The sequence below is a fragment of the Onychostoma macrolepis genome, chromosome 15 (assembly GCF_012432095.1).
Source record: "Onychostoma macrolepis isolate SWU-2019 chromosome 15, ASM1243209v1, whole genome shotgun sequence".
NCBI classification, from domain to species: domain Eukaryota; kingdom Metazoa; phylum Chordata; class Actinopteri; order Cypriniformes; family Cyprinidae; genus Onychostoma; species Onychostoma macrolepis.
The window spans coordinates 27,932,349-27,955,744 of NC_081169.1; the positions used below are offsets into that span (position 1 = coordinate 27,932,349).

The 23,396-nt window shown below is 35.4% G+C and overlaps 1 protein-coding gene across 3 annotated transcripts; it reads left to right on the forward strand.

The window, feature by feature from the left end:
- The first annotated feature begins 138 nt into the window (after positions 1-138).
- LOC131554105 (SPARC-related modular calcium-binding protein 1-like) lies at positions 139-10,164 on the forward strand. Of its 3 annotated transcripts, none has more exons than XM_058799189.1 (11): positions 139-918; positions 3,421-3,592; positions 3,681-3,793; positions 4,423-4,522; positions 4,942-4,992; positions 5,105-5,167; positions 5,267-5,347; positions 5,422-5,614; positions 5,688-5,767; positions 7,091-7,184; positions 7,837-10,164. In XM_058799189.1, the coding sequence occupies exons 1-11, from the start codon at positions 841-843 to the stop codon at positions 8,090-8,092; spliced, it is 1,281 nt and encodes a 426-aa protein (XP_058655172.1). In that variant the 5' UTR covers positions 139-840; the 3' UTR covers positions 8,093-10,164. The 3 variants fall into 3 exon arrangements, with proteins under 3 accessions (XP_058655172.1, XP_058655173.1, XP_058655174.1); XM_058799190.1 differs by having other exon boundaries at positions 3,684-3,793; XM_058799191.1 differs by having other exon boundaries at positions 7,091-7,213; positions 7,837-7,973.
- Positions 10,165-23,396: the final 13,232 nt, after the last annotated feature.

The following is a 23,396-nucleotide window of genomic DNA, read 5'->3' on the forward strand; positions in this document are numbered from 1 at the left end:
TTATTTGTCTGTGTCCCTACTTGCTTGAGGTTTTTCAATCAATCATTTGATTTGGTCTCTGGAGCTTTTTTAAAAATTATTATTCAAAGTTTATAAAGGATTGCATTAATGACGTTATGTCTTTAAGTCCTATCAACAACATTCGTGACAATATTGATTAGCAATGATTCTTTTATCCTGTGACCGACAGGTTTAGTGTATTACTATGTAGGCCTATTAGTGTATTTTATTTATTTTTTTCCCCCTCAAAATAACTTCTTTTTTTTTTCCTGTGGAAATTATGTCTCACGTTGTGGCTGGTGCTCTATTTGAGGGCTCTAACATTGAAATTATTTTAAGAAAGCTGAAATTAGCCAGATACTACATGTGCTATTATATTTATATGAACTTTTAAAAATCATAAACAGCCACTCTATTAAACAGTTTAGACAGGTGAGGACTCGCAAGAACCAATAGAGTTAACTTACCATCCTCCTGGTCGTCCTGAGGAGGGGTTCCTTTGTGAAAATGTGAAGTCAGCACAGTCGACTGTGTTCAGCTCCTCAAACAACATTCGTGAAATAGGTTATTACAGAAGACATATCGTTTTTATTGTTTAAAGGTTATATTACTTTGGTCGAAATAGGCAGTTTTTTATCGCATGTCTGTTGGTTGTCGTTGTGGAAAACGAACGGTTAGGCTGTTATGACAACCTGAGTAAACGTGGGTTTTTTTTCTGCTGTCTTCAACCTCTGAATCCTGGCCGTTACAGTGGGGAGGACGCGCGCCTTGTGTTTAAATTCGCACGCAGGCGGGAAAAACGTGACGGATCTCAGAGAGTGGGCTGTTGTGGCGGGAATCATGTTGGCGTTGACGTTCACCTGTCGCTTACTACTCCTCTTTCTGTTAGATTCAGTAAAGATGACGGACGAAACTCAGGTAAACTCAAGATTGGAGACGAAAATAAATGATTTAATATTGCATGTGTAAAATGTATTGTGTAGCCTAATATTTTGTAATAACAGATGCAAGAGGATTAGGACAAATCTGTCAGATCCATAGATAAACGTATACATTTGCTGCTCGCCTAATTGTTGCAGAAAATTAACTAAAGGTAATTTCATATGTAATGAGGGACTTGTCATTTAAATATATATATATATATTTAAATATTAGTAACTCTAAAAAGTCACAAAGATTGAATATTTAACATGTAACTCAGTGAAATAAAAAGGGTTTTGTGGATTTCTTAGTATGGCTCTGTGTCATAAATTTTCATGTCAAAACGTGCACCTGTTAACCTGCAAAAAAAAAAAAAAAAAAAAGGCCACCTGGAAATGTGAAATGTCTGAGCACAAGCCACATAAATCTGATCAGGCTAAAAGAGTTTTTGTCTAAAAGCCACACAGGAATACAGATTTTTTTTCTTTTTTTTCTTCTTTATAATAATCACCCTGTTTTTAAAGGCCCATATGTTAAAGACAAAACAATATTGGCATTAAATTCAAAATATGCACATCTGTCAGCAAAGTGGCACCACATCTCTCATTCATTACTAAACCAACCACCTGAGGCCACTCAGACTGGGTATTTATTTTCATTCACAGCTTTAAAATTGTTCGACATGCCTCATGTCTACAGTGCTGCCTTGTTCTCCAACAGAGACATCCTTGACTTTCCGTGTTGTTTGTTACTGCACACTTGGCAGGAGCAGGTTTAAGCGCAGCCGTGTTCTTGTCACGTCCAATGTTTCATTTGCTGTTGCACATTGAAATTGGACTGTGAAGGTGTGGAAAGATTCCATCCTGATGATTTTGGCAAATCAGCATCAGTAACTGTTTAAGGAAATGCATAACCTAGAGTCCAAAGTTACTTTAATACCTTGACTCTGTTATTGAAATATTAGAATTTATATTATATTATTGCAGTTAAGACCTAAACACTTTTTGTATGTATATATAAATGTGTTAAAAATTGGTCTTTCCAACAACTGTATAACTTATAAACATGCAGTGCATCCTGACATACACACAGAAAAAAATAGGGCAAATAATAGACTTTAATGTATTAATGTACATGATTAATGACAAAAATGAGAAGAAACATTGATTAAATTCTAAATCTGATGGGTCATGTAGGGACTTGCCCTTTACAGCATGTTATGGAAAATTTGGTAGATATTTTTCTGAGAACTGAAGGTTTTCATGGTTTCTCAGTAATGATTGTGTGTTGCATGTAGAATGTGCGCATGTACACACTCATCAGAGATGGAGATGTTTCCACAAACTTCTGAACATGTGCAAGTCATTTTGCAAGCGCTCTCTCTCGGGCCTCATTAAAGGACACACTGCTCTATTCTTTTCATGGATTCAGTAAACACTGCCACATATGTTTGGGATATTTATGGGTAATGGAACCTCTAAACTGTTTGCCTGTTTTTTTCCACACTACGTCTCTGATGTAGATGTGAATTTGGACATCAGAACATGTTTATGTACAATAGAAAAGATATAGAACTGTTTAATACTTTTTAGAATCTGGCATAGAAAGATTGTTACTGTTGTAACTTGGAAAATGTATGCTCTGATATGCTCTTATTACAGTATTGGCCAATTCATACTGAGAGCAAACTGCCATCTGACCAAATTGTAGTTTTTCTTCTATAATTAAAGTACACAAGGATGCCAAATTCATTTGCAGGAGAATATTTTTGAATATTTAATCTTGGGGCTATTTAATATATAAATGTGACCCTGGACCACAAAACCAGTCTTAAGTCGCTGGGGTATATTTGTAGCAATAGCCAAAAATACATTGTATGGGTCAAAATTATCGATTTTTCTTTTATGCCAAAAATCATTCGGATATTAAGTAAAGATCATGTTCCATGAAGATATTTTCTAAATTTCTTAACATAAATGTATCAAAACATAATTTTTGATTAGTAATATGCATTGCTAAGAACTTCATTTGGACAACTTTAAAGGCGATTTTCCTCAATATTTAGATTTTTTGCACCCTCAGATTCCAGATTTTCAAATAGTTGTATCTCAGCCAAATATTGTCCGATCATAACAAACCATACATCAATGGAAAGCTTATTCATTCAGCTTTCAGATGATGTATAAATCTAAATTTTGAAAAATTGACACTTAAGACTGGTTTTGTCGTCCGGGGTCACAAATATGTACTCTCTTTGCTTGCCTTCAATAGGATAATCTGTCCTTTGAGAGAGTGCATTAATATAAATCTTTCGTTAGCGTGTCTAAACCGTCTCGCATCACCTTCCCATCATGGGACCTCCAGCGTTTTTCACGACAGTAGTCTGCTGTTCTTCAGGCAGACACCATGTTTCCCTTTTTTTGAGAGTTTTTACACAGACTAGCCTTTCACATTCAGCCAGATGTAAAGAAACTGCCCCCTCTCCTTCTCTAATTCTAGTTGCTGGTGCTGGACAAGCAGTGGCGTGAGGCGTGTGTGCTGGACTGTGCTAGAGGGCGCCATCGAGCTGTGTGTGGCAGCAACGGCCGAATGTATAAATCTCTGTGCTCTTTCCAGCGTGCGCAGTGCATCAACAGACAGCTGAGGACGGCTGCAGTGTCCACGTGCACAGGTGAGCTTCATCACAGGAAACAAAGACTTCTCATTTGCTGTCAACGGAGGCTTTTTTGTTTAAAGTCTGAAGTGTTTGTGTTTGTCAGCAGATGCGTCTAAATGTCAGCTGGCTCGCTCTCAAGCTCTGCGGGCCAGCACTCGTTCTGATTCCTTCGCTGTCTTCATCCCAGAATGCAAAACCGATGGAACTTATACAGAGGTAATGTGATGCGGAAGTCCAACACCTGGCGAGGAACATGTGGGTTAAAATATACTTATACTGTATTTTAGGATTTTTTGGTTAATTTAAAAGTTCAAAATAACCACGTGTATTTAAAATAGAAATCTTTTGTGGTATTATAAATCTCTTTACAGTGACATTTGATCAGTTAATAGCATCCTTGCTTAAATTTGCTGTTTTTTGTTTGTAAGAATTTGTTCATATATCTATTAAGATTATTCATATATATATATATATACATACACAAGTTAAAATTATGTATAAATATAATTAATCAAAAGCATTAATTTAAGTATTAATTTTAAGAATTAATTATATATAGAATTAATCAATTAACAAATTTTTCTTTCATGATTTAATTTAAGGAAAAAAAAAATTATATGTAAAAACTGTTTTATTCAAAATAAAACATACCGAAATAAAACTTTTGAGTAGTAGTATGTATATGTACTGTATCATTTTCAAATGAATACCTGATGGCATTATTTGATGACTGCACATACAGATCTTTACAGATTTTTGATGCAAAAATGAACAGTTTCCATCAACCATGACTCAATGCTCCAAATGAATACAATTGAATTGAACTTATGACCTTTGACCTGTAGGTGCAGTGTCACAATCAGACGGGTTACTGCTGGTGCTCCTCTCTTGATGGGATTCCTGTGAGCGGCAGCTCTGTCTTACACCTGCGGCCCAACTGCACTGGTGAGTCCTGTTTGAGAGCACAATCAACTACTGATACAATATAAACCGTGGGCCTTATTCAGGATTCTCTAAACCAGAGGTCTTCAACCCTGTTCCTGTGGACCCACTATCCTGAAGAGTTTAGCTACAACCCTAATCAAACACACCTGAAGTGGCCAATCAAGCTCCTCAAGACTGCTTGAAAAGGTTTGCTGAAGCCGGTTGGAAATAAACTTTCTAGGAGAGTGGGTCCCCAGGAGCAGGGTTGAAGACCTCTGCTCTAAACCACTGGACTTAGAGTAATAAAATACGGTCTCTGGTTCACTAAGAACAGCCTAGCACTGAGAGTTTTGCACGAGCAAGCGTCACTCATGTTTTCTTAACAAAATATGAAGCAGTTTAATAGTTTCATTACTCAAATATGTCAATCTGTGTTGAAGGTCAGATGTCAGATATTGCACTGGAAACTGACCAGGAATTTGCTCAAGCAAGTGAGAAGTCACACACACATACACATACATACATACATACATACATACATAAATGTTGCAGTACAATTAAATAAGTGTCCCAGTATCTGCCATGTTTCCCCTCTGGGTTTAGAGCGAGGGATTCAGTGGCGCTCCACTCCAGATCCTGAGCAGCGCTCTGTTCTGACCACTGCAGGCAAGCATTCAGTGTTAATTACTTTATTCTTACTTTATACTTATACTTTATATTACTATTCACATATATGCCATTAATGACAAATCATTTTAAATCCAGGAGTCACAGTGCCTCCATTGTGGGTGACAATCCTGCTGAACTCTGACCCGAATGGAAACCGTTCTGTCAGGCGGCCTGCAGGTGAGAAGGAGAGACGATTGAGGCTTGATCGGAGTGTTTTGAAGACTGAATTTGTTTCGTTTTTTACTCTGCAGACTCTTTAAAGACCTGTGAACATGAGCGAATGTCTGTGCTCGCTGAAGAGGCCATTCAAGGCTCAGAAGAGCGTTTTGTCCCAGAATGCAGTGCAGATGGGAGGTACAGAGCAGTTCAGTGTCACAGCAGCACAGGATACTGCTGGTGCGTGAGAGTGGACACAGGACGGCCCGTCCCGGGCACTTCAGCCAGGTAGGGAGGTTGTGTGTGTGTGTGTGTGTATTAGTGAGTGTAGAAAACTCGACAGATTCTGTACTGTGTGCAGGAACCAACTGCCTGACTGCAGCACTCAGGAAACACACACGCTCCTCCTCAACAACAGCTACACACATGCTCCTCTCTCAGGTCAGTATTAGAGAATTGACATGCAGAATGGGAAGAATGTCAAAGCAACAAGTCCTGTAGAGGGAAAACATGCATTTACCCTTTTAAATCTAGACATGACCAAGTTGTTTATACAAGGTATCATATAGGCCATATGTGGATGCTTGTTTCCGCTGAGTAAAAAAAATAAAAAATGTTAATTTTAAAAGGTAATGTCTTACCATTCAGAATTTTTATTTCACAATTTGGACTTTTTCCTTCATGATTTTGAGTTTATATCTCACAAATCAGACTTTTTTCTTACACTGCTGAGAGGAAATTGTCAGTAACTTGGAAGAACTGTGAGATTCAAACTCAGAATTGAATGAAAAAGTCTGAAATGCAAGATAACTCATAATTGCGAGATGTAAATTTAGAATTGCGTTGAAAAAGCCTGATTTGAGATACAAACTTATAATTGCAAGAAAAAAGTGAATTGTGAGATATAAACCCAGAATTGTAAGAAAAACAAGTCTGAATTGAGATGAACTCAGAACTGAGAAAAAAAAAAAGTCTGAATTGTGAGACATTGCAATTCTTGACTTTTTCTCAGAATCTTGCAACTGCGAGTTTATAACTCGATTCTGAGTTTATATCTAACAATTATGACCTTTTTTTCCCCTCACAATTCTGAGAAAGTCACCTTTTTATTCCACGGCAAAAATAAGCTTCCATACAATACTAGACTCATGGGCATTTATGTTTTTTTTTTTTTTTTTTTTTAAACGAGTACATTTCAAGGATCTTTTATAGAGTTGTATATACCATTTTGAAGTAGAATTTTATACAATGTTTGTATTAATATAAAGTTCTGGCATGAAACTCTAGATGGCGCAGTCTGATAGATCTGACTCAGTATGACATCATCATCACATGGCAAAGCTTATTGATTCTCTCCTGAATCGGTAGCCAATGAGCTTGCTGCTCAACGTTCAAATACTTAGCTCATGTTTGTGGTAGCAGTTTGCAGCACACTCCAGAAACTCTCCTCCTTCCCCAGCTCCACCTGTATAGATCTGCTACAGGGTGATCATGTGTGCTATATGGGGGTATTTCTGTTATATGTGCAGCAGCAGTATTTCTTATATGCTCACAGCAGTATGTTGTGGATGTATTGGCAGTAGCATGTCTCGGTACTTGCAGTGTAGCAGATCTATTCCACCAAAACCCAATACATTAACATTGTCATGACAGAAATTGTTTTGTATGTTGAATGTGTATCAATGAATTTTAATACAACCTCAAATCTTAGCCTATTTGATTCTCTACAATATATATCTCTGATGGCTGTCTGTGTTTGTGTAGGTTGTCCCAGTGTACGAAAGGCAGACTTTCTCAAGAGTTTAATACAAGCATTCCAGCAGGAAGTTGAAAGTGGTGCTTCATATTCTCAGTACAGGTTAGACTCAACAAATAAATTCAAATGTTGTAAGTATGAACATTATTTTTGTAATTCAGTTTCCTTGCTGAAATGACACACTTCACATTTAAAACAGGGTTGTTATTGTTAACTAAATCTGTTAAAAAACATTTTTATTAATTGAAATAAAGCTGTAATAAAATGTAAAATATATATATAAAAACTTAAATGAAAATTAGAAATGTTGCCTGTGCAACTGACTGAAATAAAATATTTAAATTGGAGTAGTAAAGAATTAGTAAAATTAAATCTGAAATATACAAAAAGCGAGAAATAATAATAATAAAAATATTTGGTGAAAAACAAATTAAAAAGTGAAAATTAGAAATGATATCAAATGAAATAAATGTAAATAAAGCTTAATAGGAATATTTAAAAAAAAAATCACGTACTAAAAAATTAATAAACTGAAAATAAAAGCCAATTAAAATGTTAATAATACTTCCAAATAATACTAAAATAACAGTTTAAAAATACACGTTTCATTAATTTATGCATGCATGCGCTTTGTGATCTTTCTAAAGATTTTAAATGCATTTCTACATTCTCATTTCTGTGGCAGGTCTAGAAAGTGTGTTGATGTAGAACTTGTTATGACTTGGATTTTGTGTGAAGTGTTCTTGTCTTTCAGGACACCTGCGGCTCGTCCTCATGTCCTCAGCTCTCCGGCCTCTTTCTCGTCTGTTCAAACTCTCCGTCTGTACTTTACGCTGCTGGACGCAGACGCTGATGGGCTTCTGAGCGAGCGGGAAGCGCGTCCGTTACGTCGCCTGCTCCGCAGAACTCTGCGTCCTCGCCGCTGTGCCAAGAAGTTCATGCAGTTCTGCGACCGGAACGCAGACCGCTGCTTAAGCACTCAAGAACTCACTTCCTGTCTTGACATTTAAGGCCAGACTCAATAAATATCGTGCAAGACGAAGTATCTTTGGAAATGGTTTGAGACGTCAGTTTGACCTTCATCTCCTCACAGCTCTTTTGAGTCTCAGACTGCAGCATTCAATCATTTCACTCTGGGTTTTTGAATCGGTTCAGCTCTCGCCGCCGCTCTGACCTTTTCACTTATGCAAGTCCAAACACTGTGTCTTTCAAATAAAGGACTCGTTATTGGTTCTGTAAAAATAGCCACGGTTAAGCCTTTCTGGCCGCTGGAGCGGTCGAGTGTGTGTGACTGTGTATTTGAGTGGCTAAGACAGTGAGTTTGGACACGGTACAGTACCATGGTAAATTAACATCTTAATCATGACATACAGTAGGATCTGAAAGTCTGATTTAAATTTGGAATTAACTATGAAGTTTTAGGAACAAATACTAAGAAATTCTGAAATTCTTATATGCGTTTTTAATTCATTTTTCAGCCAAAAAAACATGCAATTCAAAAGTCTGGGGTCAGAACATTTTTTTTTTTTTCCTTTCTTTTTTTGTTGAAAGAAATTAATATTTTTGTTCAGCAAGGATGTGTGAAATCGATTAAAAAAAAGACGCATATTGCTAGAATTTTTATTTTTAATAAATGCTGTTCATCAAAAAATTCTCAAAGTATCACAGGTGCCAAAGAAAATATTAAGCAGCGCAAATGTTTCTAACATTGATTAAAAAAAATTATAATATGCATATTAGAATGATTTCTGTAGGATCATGTGACACTGAAGACTGGAGTAATGATTCCAATGAAATTAAAATTCAGCTTTGATCACAGAAATATATTGTAAAGTATATTAAAATAGAAAAATGTAATATTAAATTGTAATGATGTTTCACAATATTACTGTTTTTATTTTTTAATAAAGCCTTGGTGAGCAGAAGAGACTTGAAAAATCTTACTGATCCCAAACAGGATATATGCCAAAGTACCTTGGAATAAGTGTCATGGGTTTTTATAAAAGCAAAATAAAGGTGTTTGTCTTGAGTTTTGTGTTTCTTCAAACCTGGCAAGCCTTGAGGAGGTCAAAACCACAGTAAATCCTTGAATATGAAGGGAAGAATCATAATAATGTGGCTCAGACACCCTTGACAGGTGTAAAGGTTTTTAAGCCACATTTATTATACTGCTGTCACATTACACCAGTGTGTTTGCTGAGCTCGTTCTATATAACATGTCTGTGCATGTGTTTACATGTTGGTGTGTGTTTGCCATTCCATATTCAGTTTTTTTTTTTTGTATTGTTATCTGACTGAATGTGTTTCTCCTGATCTTAACGTTTAACCTGCTTAGTTGAATAGTGAAGTAAAGGCAGCAGCACCAAAGCACACCCCTAGGTGGCAGTTTAACTCTAGTCCAGATCTCAGTGATTCTGCATTGAGAGAGAGGCTGACAATTTTGACAATCAATTTTCTGCATGCATGATACAATTTTGAAAGTGGCTTTGCTTGACGAGACATTTGGTAGCAAGTAAGTGAGATATTGGTTGCTTTGAGAAAAAAAAACGTTATTTGAAACACCTAAAAACTGGGCTGTTAAGGTTACAGAAACTCCTTCTAAACGGGGTCCCTTGATTGGCCATTTTTGGAAATATGACAAGTCACCCATTTCACAGATTGCTACTAAAAACAACTTATACTACACATATACAAACTAGAGAATATAGACAACAGTAAGATAAATAAAAGGTAATACGAACAATCACCAACATGCAGCCAAAACTGAAAAAAGAAGAATATATACTGTATATTGTAGTAACCTACATAATGTTTGGTACTATTAGCTGAAAAAAAAAAAAAAACTTTTAAAACATCCAAGGCAGCAAATATTGAAGCTATATCTCTGCCACCAGGATTATAAACAGATTTCACAATCACATTCATTCATTTCCTGTTTGCATTTAAGCCAGTTTGGGATTCGTGAATCTTCAATAGTCTGGGATGTGCACAGAACGGTATGTTTCTGTTTCTGATATGTAATCTGAAGAGCAGTAGATACAGGAGCACATGATTCATATGTGATTTGTGTTTCTGTATGTTAAACACTCAGGCACCATATTTGCTCTGTATCTCACATCCAGAAACTAGTCCCAGAATGCACCGTGGGATTTTCTCTAAAACGGTCGTACAGCACCTGGGAGGGGGATATCCTGGAACAAAGGCAAGAGTCACCATGTCTGTATGTGTCAAAATAACAAAACTTGAGCTCGTCACATTTCAATATTACATTTTGTAATTTGCAACAACACAAATTCATTAAGGAAGCAGAAAGAGTCAAACTTAAAGCAGCACAATCTAATCTAATCATCATTATCATTTTATTACTGGACTGAAGGGGGATTGAATTAGGGGCCCATATATATGCACACATGTACCTAGATCAACCTTGATGTTCCCTTTTTGTTGTGATGCTTGAGATACAGGTTTTCACAAAAACAAAAATTCTGAAATAATAAACCTCACAATTGAGCCTTTATTTATTAATGTTTTTATTTTAAAGGAAAAGGATGAGTCAGATGTATAAATTATTATATTACTTTAAAACGAGGTTATGTGGGTGGGTTTTCGCATTGGACTGACTCTGAACAAAAATTAGAGACTGGATTATTGAAAATGCACATTCATTGTCTACCAGTAGGAGGCGCTTTTGGACGTCAGAAATATAGCCGCTTCCGTAACGTCTGTAAACAAAAGCAGAGCTCTGCTCATAAACTCTGCTTTCTCAGATGAAATGAAAATGCCAGAGAAACTTTTCTGAAGACAGTCGGTTCCCTTCAGAGATTCAGTCACATAAAAACTTGAATGATTGAGAATGAGAAAAGTCTAGCGTAAGTAATTATAAACTTTAAAATACATTATTTAAGTATAAAGTATGCTACTTGGGACCTTCTAATAAATGAGTAAGCGGCATTTAAAACAAACATATAATGCACACTGTTGCTCAATATTTAATAACAGCTTCAAATGTATGATATTTTCTTTTGACAAGCAGGATACACAAAAAGCACTTTCAACTCTGACACATCTGCACTAAATGCGCATCTCCTATATGAAAAACATTTTAAGGGGCCCTTGGCTTTTGAGGGCCAAAGACGGTTGCCTACCTTTGCCTAATTGGCAAGTCCGCCTCTGCTGTGGAGCATCATGACAGAATGTGTCAGATATAGTCTGTAGTGGTCCCAGGAGATGATTCTGTGCTTCAGTGCTGGTGAGGATGATGGAGACGCACATGAGCAGCAGCAAATACATTGCTTTGAGCCCCACGGCTGAAACAGCAATGAGAGGGAATACATTTACACTAGTGTTTTCGTTTTAAAACACATAACTTTTGCAGCGGTTCTTCCATCCACACACTACTCCAGAGTGTTTTAGTGATTGATTCTCAAAAACGGAAATGTTTGGAAATGCTGCAAACCCCGTTTTGGTCTCAAAACGCTGGTTTTCTGTAATATTTAGTTCTGTGAAAAACTCTTCCAGTTCCCCTATATCAGGCATCCTCAAATCTGGCCCACTCCTGCAGAGTTTAGCTGTAACCCTAATCAAACACACCTGAGCATGCTAATCAGTGTCTTCAAGATCATTAGAAAATCACAGGTAGGTGAGTTTGATCAGTGTTGGAGCTAAACTCTGCAGCAGACTGGCCCTCCAGGGAAAGATGTGAGGAACCCTGCCCTATATTGTGGCCGTTGAGACACTTAAAAATACCTAACATTATTTGGCAAGTAGCTCTTTGCCAGAATAAGTTACAATGAGAAGAATATTTACAAATATTATGTCAGCTCAGTATTAGACATGATTATGAAACTTCATGAGACGATTTGTGTCTTTACTTGTATATCAGTGCTGTAGGGCTCGTGCTTCAAAGCTCAGACTAAACCAGTAGATTCTGTTCAATTTGACTGTAATGTGTTCATATTAAAAGTAGTGAATAGAATTGAACCATCTGTATTTGTACGGATCTAAAGAATCATCTATACTCTCTTTTCCATCTACATTATGTTGTCATCTCTCCATCTTTCTATCACTCCTACCATAATCAAATTCGTCCTGTAGGTGTGCAGCGGGGAGAAATTGGACATTAATAAATCATAAATCTACTTCATTTCTGAAGCCAGATTCAGTGTCCCTGTTAAGATCAGGATAATAAGCACGTTGAAGGACTAAATTAAATAAAGTGTGTGACAGAGTGATTTGCAGCAGTTACAGTTGGAAAAACCAGGTCACCGCAGCTTAAGGTGGTCAGGTGAGTTTCTAGAATAACAACCAAAAACATTTATGTTTCTGCTCTTATGTGCTCGGCTAAACAACCAGCTTGACCTTGGCCCCAGTAGTTTGCAGTTTAGAGAAATAACTCACTGCTCTGCTGAACCAAAGCCAAATAGAAACCCACATTTATAATGGTTTATAACAGGAAATGTATTTGTTTTAATGGAAACTCCAATGGTCCCCGTGGGTCTCTGGTAAATTGTTTGCCTGTATTGGTGCCATGTTAGAACAGCTAAATCCTAATTTGGCCCAAAACACACCACTGGAAAGGGTTGCCAGGTCTGTAACAAAACCAGCCTAAACACCAATTAAACATATCCCAAAACAAGCCCTGTGACCCTATCCAAATATGTCACTTCCATGCCTAAAATATATATTTTCCTGTCACTGTTATCCTTTAGGCTATTCAATAGTAATCACAAACAATTTGTTTTCATAAATAAGCTCAAAGTGGAAACCATTAGAACTCATGTGAAGGTTTCTACTTTTTTTTTCTTTTCAGCAAGATGGATTTGTTAAATCAGGTAAAATAGATCTTTGAAAGTTATAGTAGCATGTAAAAAAAGGTTTAAAAAGTTGTTAAACCATGTGTTATTACATAATACTACTATTGTTAGAAATTGCAACAAAATTAAAATAGAAATATAAACTTTTGAACTGCGGGTTTCGTCTGGTCAGAGGAGAACTGGCCCCCCGACTGAGCCTGGTTTCTCCCAAGGTTTTTTTCTCCATTCTGTCTCAGAGGGAGTTTTGGTTCCTTGCCGCTGTCGCCTCTGGCTTGCTCAGTTGGGGACACTTAATTTCTAGCGATTATCGCCGATTTGATTGCACAGATACTATTTAAACTAAACTGAGCTAGACAATGACATCTCTGAATTCAATAATGAATTGCCTTTAACTGAAAATTGAGTGTTTAATCTTATCATTATACATTACTGACACTCTATCCTCCTATTTGATACTGTTAAGTGCTTTGACACAATCTGTATTGTAAAAGCGCTATATAAATAAAGGTGACTTGTTATGTAGAATTAGAACTGTTCAGCATATATTTTTAATTTAGGAGCGGACGCCGCCATTTCTAACTTGAATGTTTTGCAAGACTTCCAGTGTCTTAACTTCCAGTTATTCTACCTGTAAACAGCCTGATATGTTGCTATGTTATTTGTTTTCATATTATTTTAATGTATTATTAAAATTGGTTTGTAGCTCATCTTCTAGTTGTTGGCTAATGCAATAAAACAGCTTACTTCCGCGTTGCATAAAAGGTAGATATACCTTTTTTTAAAATCCTCTCAACCTTTAGTTCTGACTTCTTTTTGACTTTTTTAAGTCCTCCATATTTTAAACCCTTTTCTCATGAAAGCACTTTGAACAGCGTTTGACTTTCTTTAGTGCAGACAAGTGGTCTTTTTCAGCGTGTTCTCTGTTCAAACGAAGGAAAATGAAGTGGACACACAAAGGCTAGTGATGGAGAATAGAAGGGATTAGACGAGTGTCGAAGCAGTAATGGATGTGTTGACACGTGTCGGAGCTCGTCCTCAATTACGGCCTCTTTATGAGACCTCACGCCGTGTTGTGAGAGGATTTTAGCAGTCTTTTAAAATCCAAAGTCATTTATGAATAAAAAGAAGGAGGTACTATTGACGAGAGAGACATAAAATCGCGGTAGCATTGTGAGATCTTACTCCATAAACCTGCTCAAATCTAAAAACTCGCCCACACACCTCATGCCAATGGTGTGCATTGTCTGGCTAAATCTATCATCTTTTGTCGCGGTTCCTTCATGCTTGACGTTTTAGAGGAGCTGAAATTGGCTGTCAGTATTCCGGTCCTGGACTTGGAGCTCCTAATGGAATAAATTGGTTCCAAGATGTTCAATTTAACTGTGACCCAACACCTCGGAAAGATGATTCATCTGATATGCAAACTAGAGCGTGACCAACAGACAAGAAACAAACTGAACTCTCTCTCTCTCACACACACACACACACACACACACACGCAGACAAGAAGGTTAAGTGTGTATACAAGGTCAGATACATGATTTTACTAATTTGCTGATTGCTCTCGACTGTGAACGTCTTAGAAACAGTGATACTACTGATACTTCAGAGCGGCTGTAAACTGACCTCAGACCTGAGCTAATGTCACTCTGATGGTCTCAGATAATGCTATAGTCTCTTTCTACTGTACTACAGGTATTTATTGCCTCAGCCAGTGGTTGTGAGGCGTCTTCACCATCAAAGATAATATTTTTCTTCTCTAGAAAGTGGCTCCACGTTTGAAATTAATAAATTCATTATTTTTCTTTCTTTCAGCTCATTAAAATTGGCCAACAGGTCACCATAAGAGAAGTAAAAAAAAAAATTTAAATAACTATTTTCTATGCGAATATATTTAAAAATATATTTATTTCTGTGATGCAAAGCTGAATTTTTAGCATCATTACTCCAGTCTTCAGTGTCACATGACCCTTCAGAAATCATTATAATACGCTGATTTGCTGCTCAAGAAACATTTATGACTATTATCAGTGTTGGAAAAAGTTGTGCTGCTTCATATTTTTGTGGAGACAAATTTTTAGGATTCTTTGATGAATAGAAAGTTCAAAAGAACAGCATTTATTTAAAATATAATTTTTTTTAACACTCTGTATACTGTCACTTTTGATCAATACTGTATAAAAGGTATGAATTTATTACAAAAACCACACATATACACACGTATAATTATATTTTAAATATTTTATAATTCATTAAATTATATATATATATATATATATATATATATATATAATTCATTTCAGGTGTCTATTGATATTCTGGTTGTATTCTTAGTCTGGATCTGGAGGTCTATTCAATCCAACCCTGCTATAAGATTATGAAAACCAGAAATCATCTCATTAATTTAGAAAATATAATGAGAATCATTACTGTAATCACGGTCCATCAGTCCAAACACGCAACTGCCAGCAATCGGTAGTTGTTCTGACCCTTCAGAGACTGATACAGTCGAGAAATGAACGTCACGCTTTCTCTTTTCTGTTCGCTCGGTCTTCTTTCTCATCTAATCACACACGTCTGATCTGACCAGATGACTTATCGCCGGCTGGAGAACACATTACTGAAGACAGAAACACAGCTGGGTCCAGATCATCACCTCTGCCCGTCCTCCAGCTGGACTAGATGAGAACACATCTGATGGACCACAGGAGGAAATAAGACACGAAAGGTCAAAGAAATTTGCTCATCTTTCTGTCGTCTGTCATTCGCTGCTCAGTTTAATCGCTCCTCGTGAGCGTCCAGATGCTCCTGTAGTTCCAGTGAGGATTTAAACTGGATTCCTCTGATTATTTGAATGTAGATTTGGCATTTTATTTCTCCGTCTGCCTGCCGTGCTTGCCCTCTCATTTCATTAACTGTTCATTTACACACTCCTCTTTCATTCCGTACGCTTCTCCCCGGTCTGCGAGTGATTGTTTATCATCTCTGATTCAGTTTTTAATTAAAATACTCCTCTGCTGAGGCTGTGGAGAGATACGGGCCTGCAGAACCCTCAGGAAAGATGTGCTGGGACTTGCTCTGCTTATCAGTCAATCTGCATTATATTGCTTTTTATTAGTAGTTCATCCAAATAAAATGCAAATTTGTGTGGCTTATAATTGTGTTTGGGGGCAAGTCTGACATAGACAAACTTATGACAATAACCATAATAATTCAGCTTATTCTGACCAAAAAAAAAACACAAAAAAATGACCAAATGCAGTTTCTATAGTGTGGAACTAAGCATGTTTTCCTAAACAAGGGGTTTGTGAGTTGATGAAAAACTAATAATAAATTAAATCATAAAAAAATGTCAAATTGAAATTAATAAGTCATTTTAAAGCAAAACTCTTTTGGTTTTTCGTGCAGGTCATGTGACCATTGTTCAACATACAGTCAAACCAAAAATAATTCCGACACCAGATATAATTTTTGATCATTTTTTAGGACACTATAGTTCATTTATGTAAGTGAGGATAGCAAAATAAAGTAAACTGTGACATATTATACCCCAAAATTCGTCATACAGTGAACTACCAGTAAAACTGATAAAAATGTGGGAGTCAAAAATGATGTTTTTTCTTCAATTGCTAACGTGAGCTTTTTACACCACAGACTCAACAAAATGAAGCATTGCTTGGTAACTGGTTGACCTAAATTGGTATTATCTAACTGTGTACTTAAATTTAACAGCTAAATCAATTCCATACCTTTCTATCAAAGTTATGATAGCTGATAATTCTTTATATTAATTCTTCATATTTTATTACCATTTTCTAAACTATAGCGAATAAACTGTTTTAAATAAATTTTGGTTTGACTGTAAGAGATCTGTGAACATACAAATAAATATGTTGTTCAATTATTGAAATATATATCAAAATGTTTAAAATATGCACTAGTAAAAATGTTGTATATATATATTTATATTTATAACTATTCTAAAATTTAATATAAATATTTAAAACACCAACCTCCAACTTCTGAACTGTACTGTTAAGTAATATTTTATATGTGTGTGTAAATATATAATATTATCTATATATATATATATATATATATATGTATATATATTAGAGTGTGTGTGTGTGTGTACTTCAAGTAAATATTGTGCTGCCTAATCTTTTATAGGATAATCATGATCATAGACCAGCATGCAAAAACAAATTATTTATAACTTATATTTCTGGTCTTTCAGTGGAAGATATAAATCTGTAGAAATCTCACAAACCTTGCAAACTTCAAATCCTTTCTCAGACTTGTTCATTCTAGCAGTCCTGTAACTTCTAAACACAACTTGTAATTGTGTAAAGCCAGCAAATCAGATTTGACCTGCTGATTTCAGTTAACATCTGCCATTTTTGTAGGCAGTCTGATCCTGACTAACGGAAAAGAAATGGCTTGACTGTTTTTATGAGCATACTAGAAGAGTAGTACTTGTGACTGTGAACACAACACTATTACTAAAGTGAATTCATCAATTTGTCTGACCAGTTAAATCACGCAGGAATCTCTGATCTCACCGAGAGATAAATGACTGCAGTATAGTCATTAAATCACTTTAATAGTCAAACAGACAAAATCCATAAAGTCTGTCTGTGTGAGAGCTGCGCAGACGTCAGCTCGGAGCCAGCGGCGTATAATAGTGTTCTCCAGGCCACGATGGAAAGATTAAATATCAAACGAGCATCTCAGAGGACCTCAGTCTTTGATAAAATGGCACTAATAAAATAAAGCCTGAAAATGACTGGAGACTCGTTATCAGATGGAGTCCACAGAGCGGGAGGATTTACAGACAGAATACAGAGAGAGAGGATGAAAGAGAAATCCGAGGAGGTGAAGAGATGTCTACAACATATGGCCTTTATGAGACACACAGCTGCTTGATGGAGGGACACTAGAGGAAGTGCTCTGGCATCCTTCCTGTCTCCTCCTGGTGTCACCTCGTTTGATGCCCCAGTGAGAGCGCTGGTCCAGATGTGCCCACAGCTGCTGATGTCTCTGCACACCTGTCCTTCACCACCAAACCCAACAGACCACCACAATATCAGCCACGCTCCTTCAGGTGTACGGAGAGATTGTGATTGATAAACAGCTATTTTGCATCAATATTTTATATTTTTTACATCTACTGCATTTGACACTGACAGTCAGTTGAAGAATTAAATTGTTTTTAGATCATTTGGCCTAATTGTGACATTTGCTGGAGACCAACCAGAATACATTTATCTTTCCTGTGCATAAACTCCATTCCACACATTTACCATGGTAAGTGTTTTGAAATACTATAAAGCATAGATAGATAGATAGATGACATTATGACAGATTTAGAATCTTTAAAATGTAAACGTTTTATGTAACTTCGGTGCTTAATGTAACTTTTTCCTTTGTTTGAAAAATAAATAAATAAATAATTCTTAATAAATGCAGAATAAATAAAATAAAATAAATTCATTAATTTAGAAGTGGTGAAAACAATGGTAAATGTTGTAACTTTATGACCATTTTTAAAGTGTTTAACATCAAATTATTTGTGCAATTATTGGTTTAGAAAATAAATAATGGATAATAAATGAATGAATGAATGAATAAATAAAGGTCCCTTATTTATTTATTTATTTATGCAAAGGATGGTTACCATGGTAAATGTTTGTAATTTTTATGACCTATGAACATTTAATTGGTGTTTAATGTAGCTTTTTCTTTTGTTTAGAAAATAAATGAACAGATAAAAGATTCTTGCTCTGTTTGAAGGAAATCCCTTATTTATTTAAGTAGTGAAAACTATGAGTAGTATGGTAAATGTTTGTAATTTTATGACAGTTTAAGGATGCTTCACATTGAATTGTTGTGTATTGTAACTCTTTTGTTTGTGCTGTAAAGTTTCTCCAGGGAATGTTTGATAAGGTGTTGTAAACCTCCTCATAAAAATAGAAATCTGAGATATAAACCATAACGAGTTAAACCATATCCTCACATTAGCAAGTCAGTGAGACTATTATTATATATCTCTCTCCCTCTGGTCTTATAATGGACTAGACTCAGCATTTACTGTGGTATTGAGAACCTGAGATTATTTTTATCTAATGAAAAATTTAAAAATCTATAACATGGATCTGTTACGCTTGATAAGGTGTTCATTTCATAAAATTGAGAAAGATTGATCTCAGTAATTTCACTGAACAATCTGAACAATTGCAGAAGTTTAGTTCGCAGATGTCTGGACTGCTAGCGAGTGTTTGATTGTTCACGTAACTCTACATAATATTTGGCTTTTCCTTTTGTACTATACAGCATATCATATATTTGAGAACGCTAATAGAGTAGAATTTGTCATTTATTTAGAGTATTGATCTAAGCCAGTATAGTGAGAAACAACATGACCCTGCATTCACAATTTTACTATATCTCCATAATCTGATGGATTTCTGAGTGACACATACTGTATATTCAACGAGATTTATTGGGTGGGACTTGATTTTATCCAATTTTATGTTCAAAAGTGTCTCTGTATGACTAGTGGATACAGGTCTGAAAATTAAGAGAGTTTTGAGTTAGATATTTTTCTGGAGTTTGGATATTTTTGTGGTAGGACATGCACTGATGAACTGGTCTAATTTTCACAATAAGACCAGAAACACGTAGGGAAGTTAATAGTGGTGATCTTGAACATAAATGTGTGCTAAGAGAATCAAAGAGCATCTCAGGATCTAGTACTATATGTGCAAAAAACAGAAATTACTATTCAAAGAACATGGAGTTTCCATGGTTACACATCCCCTCCACACACACACACCAAAACCCAGAGGGGTGCAGGATTGAACTCTGGTGGCAGGGTTTTTCCCTCTGTTTTTTATTATTTTTTAATCATGATATACTGCTGGTCATATGACAGTTCTGTAGGGTGAAGGTTTTAACACACACACACACACACACACACACACACACACACACAACTTCAATTACATGTTGCATGCTATATATTGATAGACATCACACAGTACAGTGTGTGCATAATTATAAGGCAAGTTGATATTCTGATCATATATTTTTTTTACAAGCATATTTTACAAATTCCAAACCACATCAATCTTAATAATTAATATTAACTTTGATATATAATTGTCCATGAAGGCTGAAAAGGAAAAACTTCTTATATTCAGGTGTGCATAGTTATTAGGTATCAGATAAAATGAGCCAAAAAAGAGATTTAACTCAGACTGAAAGTCATAAATGATTAAATGCCCATGAGAAGGATGCTATACTAATGCAATACTAGAATTTGCAAAGTTAAGATGTGAAGACAAGACATGAAGTGCAATGTGTCAGGTTCTCAGGAACTTTGCTTGGGTAAAAAAAAAAAAAACTAAAAAAATGACCCTCACTTAATCTCAGAATAACATGCTGAAGAGTTGTGAGATACATGAAGACTGATTTTTTTAATAGGCGTTATAGACAGATAAGTTGAGAGTGACTCTTGAAGGACCAGCACCAGATGTACCACTCTTTCAAGAATTTATCTTCTAGAATCAGCAGTAAGTTTTACATTCAACATCAAGTACTTTTACTGGAGTGATATTTTATCGTAGTATCTGTACTTTTACTCAAGTATACTTGATTTTTACATTTTGTCCATCACTGATATTAATGTTGTCAATTTAAAACTTTTTTTTCCTTTTTTTTAATACAAAAATAGCATTATTTTTCTTGTGACTTCAGTCAAAACTCATGAATCATGTACTATAAGATGAGTGAGGTATTAAAAGTAATAGTAAATATTGATTTCACGTTGACCTCAAATATTCAGTGTGATGATATCATGTCCAACACTGTAGCATGCATGTAGTTTCAAATGTTTATTGTTGCATTATGCATTCAGTTTCATTACTATTATAATAGTGTGCAGTACTCTAGTGTTTCATTCTCAGCACAGCCTGAGTGTGTCTTGATCAGTCTGCCAGGTTTCAGCAGGAGTGTTTATGATTTTGTCCACTATTGATCTCAATCTCATACCTACACGTGTGTGTGTGTGTGTGTGTGTGTGTGGTTTACTGACATTTGTTTGCTCGTGCTTCATCTATTATGTGACTGACAGTAATTGTTTGGGTCAAATCTGAGCTTCATTAGACTCTTGTCCAGCTCTGTCCTCTCATATTCCTGACGTCTGTACATGCATGTCATTTTTCACAGATGTCACACTCACACAGATGCAGCTTTTCTCATTACTGCGTGTGTCAGAGATGCTTAAACTCCAGATGAGTGATTACTGCAGTCTACAGGTGTGTGTGTGTGTGTGTGTGTGTGTGTGTGTCACTCAAACAATCACACATACATCTGGAGCAATGCATGAGTAACATGCTGACACACACATGCATTCAAGCATTTAAACAAAAAAACCTGCTGTACATGCATCACAATTATATATGAATTTTGTTATGAATGATTTATGAATGAAAACACTTGTAACAGCAGCTGTATGAATGCATTATAGTTTGCAGACAGTTGACTGTCACTCGCTCTCGTTTTAATGCACACGCACATTTATTTTTAATTAAATGTCAAGCGATGTCGATTTTGATTTTATCTGCTATAATTCACTGGCCTGTTTCTAAAACTGCGCTTTTCTTTCTCCAAATGGAGTATTTACAGATCACCTCCATTCCTAACATCTTTATTAATGCTATAATGCTCAGTCTTGTTCTCTCATTAGACTCTATTTCACTGATTTCTATCCTTTAATCAAAGCTGAAGTGTGTTATGGTATAGACACATTCATCAGGCATTTGTTATTTATTCATTGGACTGAAAAGTTAAGACATTTTACAAAAAAACGTATTATTAATTATAGGCGATCACTGAATTAAACATGCATGTCATGAGATCATGTGACAGCAATGTATCACATGTTTGAAATATTTAAAGTGTGGTCATGTTTACAATTTTTTCATCAGATTTTTGTGGAGTTTTTATCTTATTTTGATTCTTGAGAGATTTTTGAGAAAATGTTTAAATTCTGAGATGTAAACTTTGAATTGCAAGAAAAAAAAGTCACAATGACCTTTTTCATTTTTTTTTTTATTTAATTAAATTTTTTATTCTGTGGTGGAAACAAACTTTCAATACTACCCTATTGATAATAGAAAATGGACCTTTTTGTTTATGGATTTTTGAGAACTTTTTATTGAAATAATACACTTAAAAGTAAACCAACTGTTTTTGGACACTTAATATTGTTTAAAATTAAATGAAAATGTATTATAGTTCAAATTTATATTAAATGCAATTTATTAATTAATTAGTGCCTTTTTTACATCTCATAATTCTGTTGTCTTTGAAATATGGTTGATGTGTACTGCTGATTGTACTGACAAGCATTTATGCTAAACTCAAATGTACTTTAATGTTGAAAATACACCTTTATAATGAATTTGCAGTTTAAAATATATTAACTTTAAATGTAGTATCAAACAATTAAAATTATAATCAAGTACTTTACATGTGCATTACTATGTTAGTCAACACAATAAAATAGATGTACTTTTTTAAAGCATGCAAAAGTTTACATAAAACAATCTGTACTTTAAAATGTAAAACATAGCCATGAGTGTGCACTTAAGTAGTCTTTTATTTGAATATTTTATTATCAACAAGTACAAAATTAGAATGCAATATTAATATTTACTTTTAAGAATTATTAAAATATACGTTTCAGATTGTAAGTACACTACAAGTGCACATTCAACACAATTAAGCACTGTTAACTTTAAAATACATGTGTATTTTGTTTTTTTATTATGAGTGAAGAAAATGTCAAAAAAAAAAAGTTTGTTCTAGTAAGTGAAATTGGACATTGCGTTGTTGGATATTTCATTTGTTACAGTGTGATCAGTATAATATAATAATATAATATAATGTATTCTTTTGTCTGTGCACTTTCTTACTGTTTCTTTTTCTTTTTGGACTGCTGCAAACTTTCAGCTAATTACAGAAGAGAAAAAGAAGAAAAGTGTTCCTCGGTGACAGGAAGACCTTATTCTCCTGCAGACTGTGACGGCCTGTCAGAGCTGAGCAGGTCTGGGACGATGTTAACCATTCCCAGAATTCAGTTCACCTCCTCATTTAAAACACCCCAGAGAGAGAGAGAGAGAGAGAGAGAGAAAGAGAGAGTTGATGAGGGAAGGGTTGTAATATGATCGATGGACTAAAACATCGCTCAGTAATTGAGACCGAAAATGAATCTACTCCTTTCAATTCTGGGAAATTCAACCTGCTATTGAACAAGATACAAGATGAGGAATAGAAAATGAGACAAACATGGAGACCTGAGCTGAATGCCAATTCATAAACTATATATCCAACTCAAGATGAGGATTAATGCGTCCCAAACTATAGTGTGATGAAAACCACATGCAAAAAGCTGCCTGGATTGTGTACTATTTAACAGCAATGGATTCTGAGGTAT